Below are 22,413 nucleotides of genomic sequence, written 5' to 3' on the forward strand. Positions count from 1 at the left end.
TAGAATTTTATGCTGATCAAGAATATATATACTTTGTGGGGTCTAAAATGTATATTTCGAGGTGTTACAAACGGAATGACAAACTTAATATACCCTTCATACTATGGTGGAGGGTATAAAAAATGGAGTACAGTTTTTTTCCCACAAGTTCTTAAATAAATATAATTATTTTTAGATAACTATGTATGTTGGATGACATCCTAAAATTTTTTGGGCTAAATTGTTACATATATTTTATAGATATATAATTGGATTTTTTTTCGGAATTAGGACCAAAAAGGCACCTTGGGCCCCGTTGGAGGTTCAAATATTTTTATCGAAATATTTCTCGTATGGTTAAAAGTAATACTGTCGAAATACTTTATGCCTAAAATGCAAGGATTCCAAGTAAAATATATCTACTACCGGGGGGAAGCTTGCTCCCTCTAATTATGCCACTTTGCGATGTAAACTTTGTTAGTGCCGATTTTTTTTATTCATTTTTTTTTTTTGTATTTTTAGATATAATTTCATAACCTTCTGAGTTTTCCTTGTAAAAATTATTAATATTTTAAAAATCGTTAAAAAATATATTTTTAGTTAGGTTCTTTGGCATTTCACCTACTCCAAATTCATATACGTTGGCCATTTTGCATTCATTCACAAAAAAAGTTATCAAATTGCTTGGGGTACATTAAAATCGGACATTTAATGAAAACAACAACAACAAAAATAGAGAATTTCAAAAATGTGTTTTTTTTTGTTGCTTCTTTTAATTAATGATCTGTGTACATATATATGTATGTATATTGTATCTACGCACAACTGCTAATGATGATGAACAGCAAAATATTGAATATTAACAACAACTAAATTAGATTATTGGCCAACATTTTCATTAATTTCAATCAATTAGAAGATTATAAGGAAAATAATAAATAATAAACCGCGAAAAGAATTATCCACAAAAATCCAATGGGGGTTGTTTTGGTAGCCAAACAGCGATTTGGCTATTTTTAGATATTTTTAGTATTTTGCCACATACTTTTAAATGAACTTACGTCAAATTTGATGTTTTTGTTTTATTTTTAGCCTTTTCGTCATCATATCAAATTCTCACGCTTCCTCGTTCTTGGTCCCCCGCCCCACTCCCAATGGCTGATGAAAAACAAATCTGTGCTAAAATAACTTTCAATTCAATTTGATTGACGATAAATCGATTGATAAGGTTTCAGCTGAGCGCGCGCACACACACACACGGAAACCCCAAGGGACACTCACACACACAAATCTATAACATGAGCTGGAAGTTCTTTTGGAAATTGTTCGCTTTGATGCAGATACTTTACTTGAGTGAGGTAAGTTAATGAAAAAAAAAATAATTTATTACTTAAAGGTGGATGGTAAATTTCTTAAAATTGAAATGCGTTAGTGGTCATCATTTTTTGGTCCTTCATCTAATTATCACCAAATGTCATCTTTACAAAAATCCCATACCGCCAGGACATGTCTCATCATGCATTTAATTGCCATTAAATCCATTTCGTTGACATTAACATTGTCTGGAAGTTCGACGTGGCAGACGACATACGGTTGCATTAATGATAATCTTTGTTGAAAGACCAAAATCGTGTGTGTTCTGTTTCATGAACTTATTTTTGCTAATCTCTGTGGCAGAATTTATTGGATAAAGATTTAAGTTGTCAGACTTGTCTGCTGTTCAATTTGCTGTTGTTCTTGTTGTGTTTTGCTTGTTTCGCGTGTCTGCCAAACAAAAAAACTCTTCCGAATAATACACTCGAAGAAAATTGTTCGTTGAAAATCAATGAACCAATGTCTATAGATTTTTATGGGTAACCGACCTTCTATAGCTCTAGAAAATTTAGAAGGATAGAAGACGTTACAGATCTCAAATCCGTATAGAAGACCTCACAGGTCTTCTATTATTATACAAGATCTCACAGGTCCTCAATTCGTATAGAAGACCTCACAAGTCTTCAAATTTCCTATCCGTATAAAAGACCAGAGGTCTCCTATCCGCACAGAAGACTTAAGAAGTGATCTATCCATGTAGAAGACCTCAAAGGTCTTCTATACGAATAGAAGATCCGTATAGAATACCTCAGAGGTCTCCTATCCGTATAGGAAACCTCAGAGATCTCCTATCCGTATTGAAGACTTTACAGGTCTCCCATTCGTATAGCAGATCGCAAATTTATCCCTGAAAGGTCTTCTATTCGTATAGAAGTCCTCACAGCTTTCCTATTCGTATAAATGACACCAAAAAGGTCTCTTATTCGTATAGAAGACCTCAAGGGTCTCCCATTAGTATAGAAGACCTCAAAGGTCTCTCATTCTCCTATTCGTATAAAAGACCTTTAAGATCTCTTATTCATATAGAAGACCTCAAGGGTGTCCCATTAGTATAGAAGACCTCAAAGATCTCCTATTCGTATAGAAGACAGCAAAGGTTTCCTATTCCTATAGAAGACCTTACAAATCCTATTTACATAGAATACTACAAGGGTCTCCCAATAGTATAGAAGACCTCAAAGTTTTCCTACTCGTATAGAAGACCTACGAGGTCTTCTATTCGTATAGAAGACCTCAATGGTCTCCTAATCGTATAGAAGACCTCCAAGTTCTCCTAATCGTATAGAAGGCCTTCAAGGTCTCCTACTCGTATAGAAGACCTCAATGGTCTGCTTTTCGTATAGAAGACCTCCAAGGTCTCCTAATCGCATAGAAGACTTAAATGGTCTCCTATTCGTATAGAAAACCTCCAAGGACTGCTATTCGTACAAAGCACCTCAAAGATCTCCTATTCCAATATAGAGCTCCTGAAGGATCTCATTTTCGTATAGAAGTCCTTAAAGGTCTCCTATTCATATAGAAGACATCAAGGTTATCCTATTCATATAGAGGACATCAAGGCTGTCCTATTCGTATACAGCACCTCCTATGTCTATTGAAGACTTCAAAGGTCTCCTACTCGTATAAAAGACCTCCAAGGTCTGATATGCGTATAGAAGACCTACAAGGTCTGATATGCGTATAAAAGACCTCAAAGGTCTGCTATTCGTATAGAAGACCTTAAAGGTCTGTTATTCGCATAGAAGACCCCAAAGGCCTGCTTTTCGTATAGAAGACATCAAAGGTCTCCCATTAGTATAGGATCTCCCACAGATCTCATATTAGTATAGAAGACCTCAAAAGTCTCCCATCCCTCTGCTGTTCTTATTCGTATAGAAGAATTCAAAGGTCTCCTATTCGAATAGAGCATAGAAGGCCTCAAATGTCTCCTATTCGTATAGAAGACTTAAAAGTTCTACCTATAGTGAAGAAGAGCTCTAGTATGTCCTATTCGCATAGAAGACCTCAAAGGTATCTAATTCGTTTAGAGTACCTCCAAAGTCCAAAGTCTCGCATAGAAGGCCTCTTTGGCCTCAAGGTCTCCTATTAGTATAGGATCTCCCACAGATCTCATATTAGTATGGAAGACCTTAAAAGTCTCCCATCTCTCTGCTGTTCTTATTCGCATAGAAGAATTCAAAGGTCTCCTATTCGAATAGAGCATAGAAGGCCTCAAATGTCTCCTATTCGTATAGAAGACTTAAAAGTTCTACCATTAGTGAAGAAGAGCTCTATTATGTCCTATTCGTATAGAAGACCTCAAAGGTATCCAATTCGTATAGAGTACCTCCAAAGTCCAAAGTCTCGCATAGAAGGCCTTTTTGGTACAGAAAATCGCAAGGATCCCCTAATCGCATAGTTGACCTCAAGGATCTCTTATCCGTATAGAGAATACTAAGGATATTCTAGCCATATCCAGGCCCTCGTAAGTCTCCTATTCGTAAAAAAACGTAAAAATTTCAATTGATTTAAGACCTAATAGGTCTTCGGTCTATATAAAAGACCTGTTTTGTTGTTTTCAAATATTTGAGTCAATTTTTCTCTCAAATTTTCGTGAGCTTTACAGTGTGTCTGGCTGTCTGTATGACTGTCACTGTGGTTTTGGCGACATAACCGCAGAGGCATCATTTAAATTTGTGACAGATGTCTGATGGCAAGACGTCCGTCGACAAACCGCTACATTAATATTTTAAATAAAGTACGAAACAAATTGTTTGCAATAACAACAAACAAAAAACAGCAACAGCAGCAATCCCAACATGAGAAATGTCCACGAAACGACAACAACAACAACAACAAGACAGCAAATCACATAAACATGTAAAATGTCCACAAAAATGTCTCCGCATTGTCAAAGTTAGCTGTCACAAACGTATGTAATTTGACTTTTACTTTCGGAATTTGAAAGGGTCCAACACATGACATTAGTTTAGATGGATATGTTGGCCCGTGAAACGCATTCCATTTGGAATTTATGTTTCTGTAGTAAATATGGAAATATTTTACAAATTAACCTCTTGAATTTTTGATGGATGACGATATTGGAATTAGTTACACCAATAACATGTTAAAGGGATCGGTCCATCCCTCTCCACCATGGCACTCGTCATCATCGTTATTGTTTGGAAGTTGTTGCTACTGCTGATGTTTTTTTTTTTTTTTTTTTGCTTTTCTCCAACAATTCGCCTTTGCTAATTGAACTTGAAATATTTGAAATTCCCATGAAATCAAGCGGAAATAATTGCCTACAATTTGAAGGTTGTCCAAATAAACGAAAAAAAAAAAAAAGTTTTGCATATCGGAGAGCAAGACAAACAAACCAAAACAAAACAACAATCAAATCAAATGAAATGAAATTCCCATTATGTGACAACAAACAATGTGCGAACAACAAATTCGTTCAATGAACCGCAAAAAGTCATACACAACAGTTTGAACACACACACATACACAAGCCTGTGCAGAACATGTCTGTAGATAGCAACGAGGTTTTGAGTTATATAGAAAGCTAGCGAAATTATTTCATAGAGTAAGCTAATGTGGTTTAGGATAATATATATGAAATAGGTAAGAAGTATCAGTCGGTTCACCGTTGGATATATGCACCCACTATATTAGCAATTATATACGAATATACAACAAAATAGCCAAAACATGCCCATAACTCCTTAAATATCGGGATTTCGGGGTTTTAGCTTCATTTTGATTGCAGATATTTAAAGAGGAAAAATAGCCAAATTTAAAATGCTCATAACTCCTTAAATATTGACATTTCGGGGTTTTTAGCACCATTTTCATTGCAGATATTTAAAGCGGAAAAATAGCCAATTTTAAAATGCTCATAAGTCCTTAAATATTGACATTTCGGGGGTTTTAGCATCATTTTGATTGCAGATATTTAAAGAGGAAAAATAGCCAATTTTAAAATGCTCATAACTCCTTAAATATTGACATTTCAGGGTTTTTAGCATCATTTTGATTGCAGATATTTAAAGAGAAACAAGTAAAAAAGCAGTAAGTTCGGCCGGGCCGAACTTTGAATATCCTCTACAATTTGGAACGAATAAGAAAATTAAAAAAAAAAAATAAAATCCATTGAAAATTCTGTTAAAATCTTTAAAATACCTAATATCGGAAGGAGCCGATATATGGGGGATATACGATATTGTGGACCTATATTGACAAATCTATGTCTGGGGGTAAAGTACTCACTAGGAACTTCTTGTGTGGATTTTCAAATAATTCCATTGGGAAATGTGGCTAAAATTATCAAAATCCCGAACATCGGAGGTACCGTTATATGGGGGATATAAGATGTTGTGGACCTATATAGACAAATCGCTTTCAGGGGTTTAAGTACTCACAAAAAACTCATTGTGTGGATTTTCAGACAATATCATTAGAAAATATAGCAAAAATCATCAAAATACCGAATACCCTTCGTTATATGGGGGCTATACGATATCGTTTACCTATATAGAGAACTCTCTGTCAGGGAGTAAAGTACTCACAAAGAACTCCTTGTGTAGAATTTCAGACAATTTCGATTTAAAAATGTGGCTAAAATCATCAAAATACCCAATATCGGGGGGTACCGTTATATGGAGGATATACGATATCGTGGACCTATATAGATAAGTCTCTTCCGAGGTATAAAGTACCCACAAGGAACTCCTTGTGTGGAATTTCACACAAATCCGTTGAAAAATGTGGGTAAAATCATCAAAATACCGAATATCGGGGGTACCGTTATATGGAGGATATACGATATCGTGGACCTATATAGATAATTCTCTTCCAAGGGAAAAAGTAGATAAAGGAACAAGGGATAAAGGAACTCCTTGTGTGGATTATCAGACAATTCCATTGAAAATGTGGCTGAAATCATCAAAATACCGAATATCGGAGGGTACCGTTATATGGAGGGTATATGATATCGTGGACCTATATAGACAATTCTCTTTCAGGGGGTGAAATACTCATAAGGGACTTCTTGTGTGGAATTTCATGTGGAAAAATTCAATAGACTAAATATGCCGAAGCATTTGTATCTTTTAAATTCGGACTTGTATTGCCCATTTGGTGCAAAATTAATTTGAAATCAGATAAAGATATATATGTTAACTATATCCAAATCTGAACCGATCTCGATAAAATTTGGCAAAGATATTTCTGAGCTGTTTTTGATATATTTCCCTGAATATCGTTGTTACGGAGTGCATATTACGGAACAAATACAACAAATCGGATGAATAATATATATGGGAGCTATAGCTATATCTGAACTGATCTTCACCAAATTTGGCATATTACCTTCTAGACTAAATTCGGTCGTATGTGCCAAATTCCATCCCGTTTGGGCAAATATTAGACGTTTGGTGCACAAGAAAAGGTAAATCGGAAGAAGTTATATATGGGAACTATATCCAAATCTGAACCGATCTCGATAAAATTTAGCAAAGGTATTTCTGAGCTGCATTTGATATATTTCCCCAAATATTGTTGTTACAGAGGGCATATTACGTATGCGGAGGACAAAAATAACAAATCGGATGAAAAATATATATATGGGAGCTATAGCTATATCTGAACCGATTGCGATCAAATTTGGCATACTTATTTTCAGGCCTAATTTGGTTGTATGTGCAAAATTCCATACTATTCGGGCTGATATTACACGTTTGGTGCACAATAAAAGGCAAATCGGACGAAGATATATATGGGAGCTATATCTAAATTTTTACCGATTATCTCCAATTTCAATAGGGTTCGTCCTTGGGCCAAACAAATGTTGTTTGCAAAATTTCATCTCAATCGGATAATAAATGAGACCTGCATTTTGTTCACAAGAATACATGGACAGACGGACGGACAGACGGACGGACTGACATGCATAAATCAACTTAGAAAGTGATTCTATGCAGATCATCAAAAGGAACTATGGGTCTACCTCGTTTCCTTTTGCCTGTTACAAACAAATGCACAAAGACATAATACCCTGACCACCTTGTGATGTAGGGTAAAAATAGCCTCATAACTCCTTAAAAATTGACAATTCGGGGTTTATAGCTTCAGTTTCTGATTGATTTGCAGTTTCTCCAGCCGTAGCCCTGAGAATATATATATATACATGTTTCCACAAATTTCTACTGGATTTGCAAGTAAAAAATTTTCACAAACAGCTGAAGCTTTGTCAGCCGAACTGAATGCCAGTCAACATAGCCGAACAGAGCATTGCTCTGTGTCAAACAAAAATAGACCACAGCTTTTGTTTCTTCTTTTTTTTGTATTATGATCTCATGTAAAATTGTGAACAGATGGAACACTAGATGTTGGAAAAAGGCAAAACAACAAAAAACTAAAACAACAAAAAGAGTCATTCTTCCCCCCAAAAAGCACACAGAGAGCCAAATTTTGTCAGACAACATTAAAACTGACTAACAAATAAAATTAGACTGTCTGGCTGGTCGGTCTCGTGCAAGAAACCTAGAAGAAGAGGAGCACGAATAGAAGCAAAAAAATGTTTCAATTTTTTTTTTTTTAGAAAAACTACAGTTTTCCAAAGAAAAAATATAGTTTTTCTTCTTTTCTCACAAAAAAGTGGGACCAGAACGATTTTCTTTGGGAAATCATCTGAAGAAATGTCATAATATTTCGGTTCTTGGGAAATAAGATCAATGGTTTAATGACAGTTTTGCTTTGAATTGACAAAAAGATGAAAATCTGACAAAAATAACAACAACATTTTGGAAGAAGAATGGATGGATGAGCGTCATATTTAGTTCACTCCCCATAAGATATGCCGCCATACATTTTTTATGGGGGGGGGGGGGGGTGTTAGGGGAAAAAAGCAAAAAAGTTCACAGCCCGAAAAAGTTCATTAGCACCACTACCGCAGAAAAGGAGGAGTAACAAAAAGCGCATAAAATGAAATCCACCCGGTATTATGGTCGAATAACACACAGGGATACACAGACACACACCACTACACTTACAAAAGCATCACCAAGATTTATGCTTCCAATGATAAAAAAATGCAGAGTATCGGTAAAAAAGTTTATACTCCTCCAAATGAGAGGAGGAAACTGAATTGAAATACTATCATATCTGGGAATGCTGAATGTTTTGATGCGGAGCAGACCCTGTCCCACCTCTTCCTCACCTTCTCCACCGCCTCATCCTCCTTCGTCTTCGGCTGCCATGCAAGAATGACATTGTGTTGCGGTCTGCCACTCATACGAGAAAAATCGCAATCACACTCAGAAAGGAGGGTGAATCAAAAACTAATCGCCATGTCTCGGCGCAGCGCGCAGTACATTTGCATCTAAATAACATTGACATCTTTACGATACCGCCGAAAAAGATAAACATAAACTAAATCCCAAACAAAAACAAATAAACAAACCAACCAACAACCGTGGATGGAAATTAAAAACGAGGGAAATCTCACCGCAAAAAGACGACACTGAGTATCGGCATCGGACGCTATGAGCACCAAACCACCACGACCAATACTGTGGTTGATACACCAACAGACGATCATGTCGTCTGCAATTGGAAATCAATAATTTGCTATTGATCCATGTCTGAGCAGAGAGAAGACAAATAAAGAGTTTAAAAGAAAAGAATTTCCATAAAAAAAATTCTTATTCGGATATAGAAAAAGTTTATCCGGATACAGTTTTTCATAGAAAAAGTTTATCCGGATACAGTTTTTCATAGAAAAAGCTTATCCGGATACAGTTTTTCATAGAAAAAGTTTATCCGGATACAGTTTTTCATAGAAAAAGTTTATCCGGATACAGTTTTTCATAGAAAAAGTTTATCCGGATACAGTTTTTCATAGAAAAAGTTTATCCGGATACAGTTTATCATAGTAAAAGTCTATCCGGATACAGTTTTTCATAGAAAAAGTTTATCCGGATACAGTTTTTCATAGAAAAAGTTTATCCGGTTAGAGTTTTTCATAGAAAAAGTTCATCCGGATACAGTTTTTAATAGAAAGAGTTTATCCGGATACAGTTTTTCATAGAAAAAATTTATCCGGATACAGTTTTTCATAGAAAAAGTTTATCCGGATAGAGTTTTTCATAGAAAAAGTTTATCCGGATAGAGTTTTTCATAGAAAAAGTTTATCCGGATACAGTTTTTCATAGAAAAAGTTTATCCGGATACAGTTTTTCATAGAAAAAGTTTATCCGGATACAGTTTTTCATAGAAAAAGTTTATCCGGATACAGTTTTTCATAGAAAAAGTTTATCCGGATACAGTTTTTCATAGAAAATGTTTATCCGGATAGAGTTTTTCATAGAAAAAGTTTATCGGGATACAGTTTTTCATAGAAAAAGTTTATCCGGATACAGTTTTTCATGGAAAAAAGTTTATCCGGATACAGTTTTTCATGGAAAAAAGTTTATCCGGATACAGTTTTTCATGGTAAAAAGTTTATCCGGATACAGTTTTTCATGGAAAAAGTTTATCCGGATACAGTTTTTCATAGAAAAAGTTTATCCGGTTAGAGTTTTTCATAGAAAAAGTTCATCCGGATACAGTTTTTAATAGAAAGAGTTTATCCGGATACAGTTTTTCATAGAAAAAATTTATCCGGATACAGTTTTTCATAGAAAAAGTTTATCCGGATAGAGTTTTTCATAGAAAAAGTTTATCCGGATAGAGTTTTTCATAGAAAAAGTTTATCCGGATACAGTTTTTCATAGAAAAAGTTTATCCGGATACAGTTTTTCATAGAAAAAGTTTATCCGGATACAGTTTTTCATAGAAAAAGTTTATCCGGTTAGAGTTTTTCATAGAAAAAGTTCATCCGGATACAGTTTTTAATAGAAAGAGTTTATCCGGATACAGTTTTTCATAGAAAAAATTTATCCGGATACAGTTTTTCATAGAAAAAGTTTATCCGGATAGAGTTTTTCATAGAAAAAGTTTATCCGGATAGAGTTTTTCATAGAAAAAGTTTATCCGGATACAGTTTTTCATAGAAAAAGTTTATCCGGATACAGTTTTTCATAGAAAAAGTTTATCCGGATACAGTTTTTCATAGAAAAAGTTTATCCGGATACAGTTTTTCATAGAAAATGTTTATCCGGATAGAGTTTTTCATAGAAAAAGTTTATCGGGATACAGTTTTTCATAGAAAAAGTTTATCCGGATACAGTTTTTCATGGAAAAAAGTTTATCCGGATACAGTTTTTCATGGAAAAAAGTTTATCCGGATACAGTTTTTCATGGTAAAAAGTTTATCCGGATACAGTTTTTCATGGAAAAAAGTTTATCCGGATAAAGTTTTTCATAGAAAAAGTTTATCCGGATAAAGTTTTTCATAGAAAAAGTTTATCCGGATAAAGTTTTTCATAGAAAATACAGTTTTTCATAGAAAAAGTTTATCCGGATACAGTTTTTCAGAGAAAAAGTTTATCCAGATACAGTTTTTCAGAGAAAAAGTTTATCCAGATAAATTTTTTTATTGAAAAAGTTTATCCGGATACAGTTTTTCATAGAAAAAGTTTATCCGGATACAGTTTTTCATGGAAAAAGTTTATCCGGATACAGTTTTTCATAGAAAAAGTTTATCCGGATACAGTTTTTCATAGAAAAAGTTTATCCAGATACAGTTTTTCCTAGAAAAAGTTTATCCGGATACAGTTTTTCATAGAAAAAGTTTATCCGGATACAGTTTTTCATAGAAAAAGTTTATCCGGATACAGTTTTTCATAGAAAAAGTTTATCCAGATACAGTTTTTCCTAGAAAAAGTTTATCCGGATACAGTTTTTCATAGAAAAAGTTTATCCGGATACAGTTTTTCATAGAAAAAGTTTATCCGGATACAGTTTTTCATAGAAAAAGTTTATCCGGATACAGTTTTTCATAGAAAAAGTTTATCCGAATACAGTTTTTCATAGAAAACGTTTATCCGGATACAGTTTTTCATAGAAAAAGTTTATCCGGATACAGTTTTTCATAGAAAAAGTTTATCCGGATACAGTTTTTCATAGAAAGTTTATCCGGATACAGTTTTTTATAGAAAAAGTTTATCCGGATACAGTTTTTCATAGAAAAAGTTTATCCGGATACAGTTTTTCATAGAAAAAGTTTATCCGGATACAGTTTTTCATAGAAAAAGTCTATCCGGATACAGTTTTTCATAGAAAAAGTCTATCCGGATACAGTTTTTCATAGAAAAAGTCTATCCGGATACAGTTTTTCATAGAAAAAGTTTATCCGGATACATTTTTTCATAGAAAAAGTTTATCCGGGTACAGATTTCATAGAAACAGTTTATCCGGATACAGTTTTTCATAGAAACAGTTTATCCAGATACAGTTTTTCATAGAAAAAGTCACAAGAAAAAATTAATCCGGATAGTTTTACATAGAAAAGGTTATCCGGATACAGTTTTTCATAGAAAAAGGTTATCCGAATACAGTTTTTCATAGAAAAAGGTTATCCGGACACAGTTTTTCCTAGAAAAAGTTTATCCAGATACAGTTTTTCATAGAAAAAGTTTATCCGGATACAGTTTTTCATAGAAAAAGTTTATCCGGATACAGTTTTTCATAGAAAAAGTTTATCCGGATACAGTTTTTCATAGAAAAAGTTTATCCGGATACAGTTTTTCATAGAAAAAGTTTATCCGGATACAGTTTTTCATAGAAAAAGTTTATCCGGATACAGTTTTTCATAGAAAAAGTTTATCCGGATACAGTTTTTCATAGAAAAAGTTTATCCGGATACAGTTTTTCATAGAAAAAGTTTATCCGGATACAGTTTTTCATAGAAAAAGTTTATCCGGATACAGTTTTTCATAGAAAAAGTCTATCCGGATACAGTTTTTCATAGAAAAAGTTTATCCGGATACATTTTTTCATAGAAAAAGTTTATCCGGGTACAGATTTCATAGAAACAGTTTATCCGGATACAGTTTTTCATAGAAACAGTTTATCCAGATACAGTTTTTCATAGAAAAAGTCACAAGAAAAAATTAATCCGGATAGTTTTACATAGAAAAGGTTATCCGGATACAGTTTTTCATAGAAAAAGGTTATCCGAATACAGTTTTTCATAGAAAAAGGTTATCCGGACACAGTTTTTCCTAGAAAAAGTTTATCCAGATACAGTTTTTCCTAGAAAAAGTTTATCCGGATACAGTTTTTCATAGAAAAAGTTTATCCGGATACAGTTTTTCATAGAAAAAGTTTATCCGGATACAGTTTTTCATAGAAAAAGTTTATCCGGATACAGTTTTTCATAGAAAAAGTTTATCCGGATACAGTTTTTCATAGAAAAAGTTTATCCGGATACAGTTTTTCATAGAAAAAGTTTATCCGGATACAGTTTTTCATAGAAAAAGTTTATCCGGATACAGTTTTTCATAGAAAAAGTTTATCCGGATACAGTTTTTCATAGAAAAAGTCTATCCGGATACAGTTTTTCATAGAAAAAGTCTATCCGGATACAGTTTTTCATAGAAAAAGTCTATCCGGATACAGTTTTTCATAGAAAAAGTCTATCCGGATACAGTTTTTCATAGAAAAAGTTTATCCGGATACATTTTTTCATAGAAAAAGTTTATCCGGGTACAGATTTCATAGAAACAGTTTATCCGGATACAGTTTTTCATAGAAACAGTTTATCCAGATACAGTTTTTCATAGAAAAAGTCACAAGAAAAAATTAATCCGGATAGTTTTACATAGAAAAGGTTATCCGGATACAGTTTTTCATAGAAAAAGGTTATCCGAATACAGTTTTTCATAGAAAAAGGTTATCCGGACACAGTTTTTCCTAGAAAAAGTTTATCCAGATACAGTTTTTCCTAGAAAAAGTTTATCCGGATACAGTTTTTCATAGAAAAAGTTTATCCGGATACAGTTTTTCATAGAAAAAGTTTATCCGGATACAGTTTTTCATAGAAAAAGTTTATCCGGATACAGTTTTTCATAGAAAAAGTTTATCCGGATACAGTTTTTCATAGAAAAAGTTTATCCGGATACAGTTTTTCATAGAAAAAGTTTATCCGGATACAGTTTTTCATAGAAAAAGTTTATCCGGATACAGTTTTTCATAGAAAAAGTTTATACGGATACAGTTTTTCATAGAAAAAGTCTATCCGGATACAGTTTTTCATAGAAAAAGTCTATCCGGATACAGTTTTTCATAGAAAAAGTCTATCCGGATACAGTTGTTCATAGAAAAAGTTTATCCGGATACATTTTTTCATAGAAAAAGTTTATCCGGGTACAGATTTCATAGAAACAGTTTATCCGGATACAGTTTTTCATAGAAACAGTTTATCCAGATACAGTTTTTCATAGAAAAAGTCACAAGAAAAAATTAATCCGGATAGTTTTACATAGAAAAGGTTATCCGGATACAGTTTTTCATAGAAAAAGGTTATCCGAATACAGTTTTTCATAGAAAAAGGTTATCCGGACACAGTTTTTCCTAGAAAAAGTTTATCCAGATACAGTTTTTCCTAGAAAAAGTTTATCCGGATACAGTTTTCCATAGAAAAAGTTTATCCGGATACAGTTTTTCATAGAAAAAGTTTATCCGGATACAGTTTTTCATAGAAAAAGTTTATCCGGATACAGTTTTTCATAGAAAAAGTTTATCCGGATACAGTTTTTCATAGAAAAAGTTTATCCGGATACAGTTTTTCATAGAAAAAGTTTATCCGGATACAGTTTATCCAGATACATTTTTCCATAGAGAAAGTTTATCCAGATACATTTTTTTCATAGAAAATGTTTTTTTTTTGTCGCATGATTTAAGAACTATTGTTTAATGTCATTTAGTAGGCTGTCACATTTGTCAAAACTAAATTCACCAATTAAGACACTGTTTGAAAATTTCCAGATAAACACGAACACTTTGATAAATAAAAGAACTCGACATGAAACCATAGTCAATTTGAAACTAATATCCCAACATGTAGACGAGAAAACATATTACATATTGCATGTTTGATAGCCAAATGATACGACCATTGATGGCATAGAAGTTGAATGGAAAAGGCGGCGTCGCACAATAGAAAACCTCAAGCAAAGAGACAACTACTCCAAGTCAACTTGGCCACAAAACGTGATTCATAAATCATGTTTGCCACAAGATGCTAGACACAACAAAACCTTAAACCTTAAAACCTATAAAGTTCACATCATATCAATTTACTCCTCCCCACCTCCTCCTATGGTGAGGGGGTGCCATATACAAACAGTTTTTCACTTTTGTTTTAATGTAACTCTTCTCTTTGTCTTCTCTCTTTGCCTCATTACAGAGCAGTCATGTTCAATTGGTCGAACAACAGAAACCAGCAGCGGAAGTTACCGCTTCAATGGGTCATTTGCTGACATCGCCAGCACCAGCACACCCTCTTAACCAGTCGATCTTGCAACAACAATCGCCGGCCGAACAACATAGAAGACACTACGATGGACAGCGGCCCCACCGAAATCGTTTCCATCACTGGAACAATGGACAAAGGGTCCATCGGGTGTATGCCAATGAAAATCGTCGTCATCACCATCATCATCATCCTCGCCGACATCCGTATCACCGGTGGACGCCACGACGGCGGCCATCACGTCACCATCATCACCACGAGCCGGACTACTTTTTCGGACAATGGTCTCCGTGGTCCTCATGTTCACCAGATTGCATGAAGCGGCGGGAACGTCACTGTAAAATCAAGCGGAAATGTGGCCATAGCAAACACATCGAAGAACGTCAATGTCGCCGGTAGGTATTCCAAAAAAATAATAATAAAAAATACAGAAACTTGCCTCTTGGATGAACAAAAGGGTTTTGCGGCCATTGATCAAAAATTGAGTCATTGTCACCGGTTAATGGAGTGTGTAAAAATTGGAGTTCTCTTCCACCGAAATCAGAGTTAATGGAGTGTGTCATTGTCTGTCTTAATGGCTGACTAATTTTAGGTGAAGTCATAAGAACAAAAGGCCTCACATTTTAGAAACAAAGACTCGTAGTTATCATTAAACTAATATTTCATTAAATCGGCCTAATTTTCCTAAAAGGGTGGATATTTGAGGTGAGACGGAATTTTTGGATGATAAACACAGAGTAATATAATTTTTCCAAAGGGAAAAAATTATTCGGATGGAACTTTCTCATGAAAAAAATTTAGCGGAATTAAGTCTTTCTACGAAAAACTGAATCCGGATACACTTTTTCTATGAAAAACTATATCGGGATACACTTTTTCTATGAAAAACTGTATCCGGATAAACTTTTTCTATGAAAAACTGTATCCGGATAAACTTTTTCTATGAAAAACTGTATCCGGATAAACTTTTTGTATGAAAAACTGTATCCGGATAAACATTTTCTATGAAAAACTGCATCTGGATAGACTTTTTCTATGAAAAACTGCATCCGGATAAAATTTATCTATGAAAAACTGCATCCGGATAAAGTTTTTCTATGAAAAACTGCCTCCGGATGAACTTTTTCTATGAAAAAATCTATCCGGATAAACTTTTTCTATGAAAAACTGTATCCGGATAATCTTTTTCTGAGAAATTGTATCCGAATAAACTTTTTCTATGAAAAACTGTACCCGGATAAACTTTTTCTATGAAAAACTGTATCCGGATAAACTTTTTCTATAAAAAAATCTATTCGGATAAACTTTTTCTATGAAAAAATCTATTCGGATAAACTTTTTCTATGAAAAAATCTATCCGGATAATTTTTTTTCTATGGAAAAAATTTATCCGGATAAACTTTTTCTATGAAAAACTGCATCCGGATAAACTTTTTCTATGAAAAACTGTATCCGGATAAACTTTTTCTATGAAAAACTGTATCCGGATAAAGTTTTTCTATGGAAAACTGTATCCGGATAAAGTTTTTCTATGAAAAACTGTATCCGGATAAACTTTTTCTATGAAAAACTGTATCCGGATAAACTTTTTCTATGAAAAACTGTATTCGGATAAACTTTTTCTATGAAAAACTGTATCCGGATAAACTTTTTCTATGAAAAACTGTATCCGGATAAACCTTTTCTATGAAAAACTGTATCCGGATAAACTTTTTCTATGAAAAACTGTATCCGGATAAACTTTTTCTATGAAAAACTGCATCCGGATAAACTTTTTCTATGAAAAACTGTATCCGGATAAACTTTTTCTATGAAAAACTGTATCCGGATAAACTTTTTCTATGAAAAACTGTATCCGGATAAACAGCATCCGGATGAACTTTTTCTTGGAAAAAATATCCAGATAGACTTCTCCTATGGGTAAACGTGTCCTAAGAAAACATTTCATCGGATAATATTTCCCATTTAAAAAATTATCTGGATTAAGAATCCGAATAACGTACTTTTCTGTGAAAATTATGAAATCCGAACGGTTAACGAAAAATTGTCTATGAAATATCAGGACGGATAACGCAAAAATCTTCTATGAAAATCCAAAGCCTTTCCAACGAAATTGTTATCCATAACTCTCTGAATAAAAATCCATTAATTTTCATCCCATTATGCCTTTCACAACTGACCCAATTGTCGAAAATTTACAAAATCCCAAAAAAAAAACATGGATCTCCCACACAATAAAATATGTCTGTTATAGTTTCCGTCAGACAAATGGTTACAGATTCCATTTGTCTTCCACAAATAAATCTTCGCCAAATGTAATTTGTCTCCCTCTCTCTGTGTCGCTTAACGAAATTCTTTCCTTCAACTTTCGTAGATGTCATCCGGCGGCAACGGACGCTAGTAAATGGTCAACAAGCACGTCAAGCAGTCTACCGCCGCATGGTGTCCAGCCGATACAACAGCAGCAACAGCAACAACAACAGCACACCAGCAACACAGTGCCAACAATTGTAATTAATGCAGCAGCTGCCGCTGCCACAGCGCCCATTGCAGCAAGTGTTGGCAGCCAGACGACGCATCAGCCCACACTATGGAGTGGTGGCACACCAATCGAGTCGTACAACCAACATCCTGTAATACAAAGTGAGGAACTTGTTGCCGAACATGTAAGCAGCAGCACGAGTGGGGGTCGTCACGAAAATTGGCAAGGAGGAGGGGAGGAAGTCGACGACGACGATAGTGTTGAAACAGATTTTTATGTTATCAAAGCTAAAAGGAAACGACCACCTCACCATAGATCACCACCAAAGGTCAGTTATCCAGATATTCTAGTACATCATGAAATCATTGATTACTCGGAGGAACAAGCCGAAGATGCTCTCAACGAGTTGGGTTCAGCCCAACCGCCCAGCGAGTATCTGCAGACATCGCCCACAAATGTAAAGACAATGCGCCATCATCCGAGACCGCGTAGACCACAAAGACAAAATCCACGCCATCACCGAAAAGGCAAATCAAACGGCTTCAAGACCTTCGATGATGGCTCCGAGGGTGAAGTATTTCAATATGAGGATTTCGACATCGATTTGAGTCATGGTGATAATCAGGAGAATGGCGGTGAGATGTCCTATGAGGAGTTCAGTGATTACAATGAGTATCGGAATTTAACGGGTGCTCCGCCAGCCAAGGAAAGAGCCACGCCAGAGCATTTGATACCGAAACATAGGAGGATTTACTCCAAATGGAGCCGGTGGACAAAGTGTACACCAAAGTGCACAACGCGGAGATATAAGTAAGTCAAAAGAATTCCTGTTATCTTCGGAAAAAGAAGAAGTTTATCCCGATGAACTTTTCCACACAGGAAAAGTTTATCCGTAAAGGAAAAGTTCGTCCGATGAGCATTTCCGTATAGGAAAAGAGTTCATTCCGATCGAACTTTTCCGCATATGAAAAGGGTTCATTCCGATCGAACCTTTTCCGTATAGGAAAAGAGTTCATCCCGATTGAACCTTTTCCGTATAGGAAAAGAGTTCATCCCAATTGAACCTTTTCCGTATAGGAAAAGAGTTCATCCCGATTGAACCATTTCCGTATAGGAAAAGAGTTCATCCCGATAGAACCTTTTCCGTATAGGAAAAGAGTTCATCCCGATCGAACCTTTTCCGTATAGGAAATGAGTTCATCCCGATTGAACCTTTTCCGTATAGGAAAAGAGTTCATCCCGATTGAACCCTTTCCGTATAGGGAAAGAGTTTATCCCGATTGAACCTTTTCCGTATAGGAAAAGAGTTCATCCCGATTGAACCTTTTCCGAATAGGAAAAGAGTTCATCCCGATTGAACCTTTTCCGTAAAGGAAAAGAGTTCATCCCGATGAACTTTTTCCGTATGGGAAAAGAGTTCATCCCGATGAACATTTTCCGTATAGGAAAAGAGTTCATCCCGATGAACATTTTCCGTCTAGGAAAAGAGTTCATCCCGATGAACTTTTTCCGTCTAGGAGAAGAGTTCATCCCGATGAACTTTTTCCGTCTAGGAAAAGAATTCATCCCGATGAACCCATTCCGTATAGGAAAAGAGTTCATCCCGATGGAACCTTTTCCGTATGGGAAAAGAGTTCATCCCGATCGAACCTTTTCCGTATAGGAAAAGAGTTCATCCCGATGAACCCATTCCGTATAGGAAAAGAGTTCATCCCGATGAACCTATTCCATATAGGAAAAGAATTCATCCCGATGAACCCATTCCGTATAGGAAAAGAGTTCATCCCGATCGAACCTTTTCCGTATAGGAAAAGAGTTCATTGCGACCGAACCTTTTCCGTATAGGAAAAGAATTCATCCCGATCGAACCTTTTCCGTATAGGAAAAGAGTTCATCCCGATGAACTTTTTCCGTATGGGAAAAGAGTTCATCCCGATGAACTTTTTCCGTATGGGAAAAGAGATCATCCCGATGAACTTTTTCCGTATGGGAAAAGAGTTCATCCCGATGAACTTTTTCCGTATGGGAAAAGAGTTCATCCCGATGAACTTTTTCCGTATGGGAAAAGAGTTCATCCCGATGAACTTTTTCCGTATGGGAAAAGAGTTCATCCCGATGAACCTTTTTCGTACAGGAAAAGAGTTCATCCCGATTGAACCTTTTCCGTATAGAACATTTGTTACATTTACAATACAATTAAACTTTCTCTTTTTCCAGAAAATGCCGCGTTCGTGAACAGTGTGGACGTGAAGTTCTGCGCGAAATAGCCTATTGCTATACGGAGGGAAGTTTTTGCCAGCAATGGTTAAATGCCCAAGTTCAAAAACTACCCGCCTACGAATTGAGACCATCTGCTACACGTCGTCGTGATGTGAGTGATGATGGTGCCATCTCAAATTCAATTGTCAGCGACTTTATTATGAATGGGAAAGGATATCGAGGACCTGAATATACTCCCATGAAACTGAAGTGTGGTATTGCTCCGATTCGCAGTAATAAACGTAATATGTATAATATGTTGAAAATTATTGGCGGCAAGGCGGCGCGCAAAGGTGAATGGCCGTGGCAGGTGGCGATTTTTAATCGTTTTAAGGTGAGGGGAAAAAGGAAATTTTTTTGAGGTTTTCAATTTTAGCTAAGTCTTGTTTTTTATTCTTTTCCAGGAAGCCTTTTGTGGTGGAACATTGATTGCCCCCCAATGGGTCCTGACAGCCGCCCATTGTGTACGCAAAGTCTTGTATGTTCGCTTGGGCGAACACAATCTGGATCATGAGGATGGCACAGAGATGCATTTGAAAGTTCTGAAAAGCTACAAACATCCGAGTTTCGATAAGAAAACTGTGGACAGTGATGTTGCCCTACTGAAGTGAGTTTTTCAATGACCTCCTTAGTTGTGGAAAAAAATAAAAATTTTGAAAAATTTACAGACTTCCCAAACCGGTAAATACCACAACCTGGATAGGCTTCTCCTGCCTACCCAAACCATATCAACCACTGCCGAAGAATATCGAGTGTACGGTCATTGGTTGGGGTAAGCGTCGGAATCGCGATGTAGCCGGCACCAGTGTCCTGCATCAGGCCGAAGTCCCCATCATCTCAATGGATAACTGCCGTTCGGTATATTACGATTACACCATTACAAAAAATATGTTTTGTGCCGGTCACAAACGGGGACGCATCGATACCTGCGCCGGCGATTCGGGTGGTCCCCTGCTCTGTCGCGACAACACCAAACCCAACCATCCTTGGACCATATTCGGTATCACGTCATTCGGCGATGGCTGTGCCAAACGCAATAAATTTGGCATCTACGCCAAGGTGCCCAACTACGTTGACTGGGTATGGTCCGTAATCAATTGCAATGGCAATTGTAAAATGCATCAGCGTTTGTAGCGGCCAATGGGGCGAGGGTAATAATGGCCAAAGCCAAACATCATCAACTCGATTGTAAGTCCATTGTAATAATGTATTTATGTATGTATCTGTGCGCATGAGTAGATTTAAGTAGCAGTCGAGGTATTGTAAGCTAATACAAAGTTAGATTTAATGATTTATGTTTCTGGATATTTTTTGTTGATCCTTTTGTAAAATAAGCCAAGATTTTCGTTATTATTTTCCAATAAGAAAAATGATGTGTATTTTCTATGAAATTTGATTTATTTTTCGGCGACTAAAATGAAATCAGCCACTACTCAAATAATATTGGTAATTTTCAAAAAAAAAAAAAAAATAATTGAAAAGAAAAAAAATTATTAAATGATTTATGACAGAGCTACTGTGGCACAGTGGGTGGTTAGAATACAAAAAATATACAAAAATACATTTCGGGTGACTTTCATATTCGATTTTCCATCTAAGAAATACAAAATAACTCTCTGAGGTTTTCTATGCAAATAAAAACATTTCTATGTATCGAAGACCTTTTCAGAGTTTTCTGGCGATACCAGAGGTTTCCTTCGGCTAAAAATCCATATTTGAAAGTCTTGCATAGAATGAAGATCTTTCACAGGTATTTTATGGATAGAATACCTATTTTTAGATCTTTATGGGTAGAAGACCTTCCCGAGGTCTATTTTGAATTTTTAAATATTTTTATCTGAAGAAGACCTATTGAAGGTCTTTGCATGACGAAAACGAATTTCATTTGATTGGTGATATTCTAGAGAAGATAGAGATATTCTACAAATCGGCCTCTTGAAGATCCTCTGTGGTTAAATGTTTGAAGGACAAAAAAGCCTTGTATAAAGATATTCTGGAGATCCATTTAATTACGAAGCCATTTCAGGAAGAATAGAGGTCAAATGTATCCCGAAAAAGTTGAAATTTGATTTTTTATAGAAAAAGACCTTAGAGGCTAAGGATATATGTGTTGGTTGCATTTTTTCTATAGAAAACAATTTTAGAAACTGAAAAAATACCGCCTCAGTTCACTAAGGCAAATTTTTATTGAAAAAAATCCAACATCATTTCAATAAGGCTAGTTTTTTCTATAGAAAAAAAATCCAACCTCAATTCACCGATGCGTTTTTTCTATAAAGAACCAGTAAAGAAAGTCTTAAAGTCGGGCGGGGCCGACTTTGTGATACCCTGCACCACTTTGCTAATTTAGTAAAGCTGCGCATAATAATTAAAAGTTTTTATGGGAGAATTCAATCATACACGCTATGATTTTAATTATAATTTAAAGTTCAAAGGACTAAATATGCCAAGCATTTGTATCTTTTAAATTCGGAATTTTATTGCTCATTTGGTGCACAATTAATTTGAAATCGGATAAAGATATATATGGGAGCTATATCCAAATCTGAACCGATCTTGATAAAATTTGGCAAAGATATTTCTGAGCTGTATTTGATATATTTCCCTGAATATCGTTGTTACGGAGTGCATATTACGGCTATGGGTAACAAATATAACAAATCGGATGAATAATATATATGGAAGCTATAGCTATATCTGAACCGATCTTTACCAAATTTGACATATTAGCTTCTAGACTCAATTCGGTCGTAAGTGCCAAATTCCATCCCATTTGGACAAATATTAGAGGTTTGGTGCACAATAAAAAGTAAATCGGACGAAGTTATATATGGGAGCTATATCAAAATCTGAACCGATCTCGATAAAATTTAGCAAATGTATTTCTGAGCTGTATTTGATATATTTTCCCAAATATTGT

The 22,413-nt window shown here is 35.3% G+C and overlaps 1 protein-coding gene across 2 annotated transcripts in view; it reads left to right on the plus strand.

The window, feature by feature from the left end:
• The window catches only part of LOC101896451 (uncharacterized), a 100,106-nt gene extending 78,862 nt beyond the window's left edge, over positions 1 to 21,244 (plus strand). For both annotated transcript variants that reach the window (XM_005180389.4, XM_020035681.2), the window contains 6 exons: positions 1,072 to 1,337; positions 14,687 to 15,147; positions 17,127 to 18,044; positions 19,452 to 19,827; positions 19,898 to 20,100; positions 20,162 to 21,244. In XM_005180389.4, coding sequence (XP_005180446.1) covers positions 1,278 to 1,337; positions 14,687 to 15,147; positions 17,127 to 18,044; positions 19,452 to 19,827; positions 19,898 to 20,100; positions 20,162 to 20,627 — 2,484 coding nt within the window. In that variant the 5' untranslated portion in view covers positions 1,072 to 1,277 and the 3' untranslated portion in view covers positions 20,628 to 21,244. The remainder of the gene's footprint in view (positions 1 to 1,071; positions 1,338 to 14,686; positions 15,148 to 17,126; positions 18,045 to 19,451; positions 19,828 to 19,897; positions 20,101 to 20,161) is intronic.
• The last annotated feature ends 1,169 nt before the right edge of the window (positions 21,245 to 22,413 follow it).

Source organism: Musca domestica, unplaced genomic scaffold, assembly GCF_030504385.1.
Source record: "Musca domestica strain aabys unplaced genomic scaffold, Musca_domestica.polishedcontigs.V.1.1 124, whole genome shotgun sequence".
Classification (NCBI taxonomy): Eukaryota; Metazoa; Arthropoda; class Insecta; order Diptera; family Muscidae; genus Musca; species Musca domestica.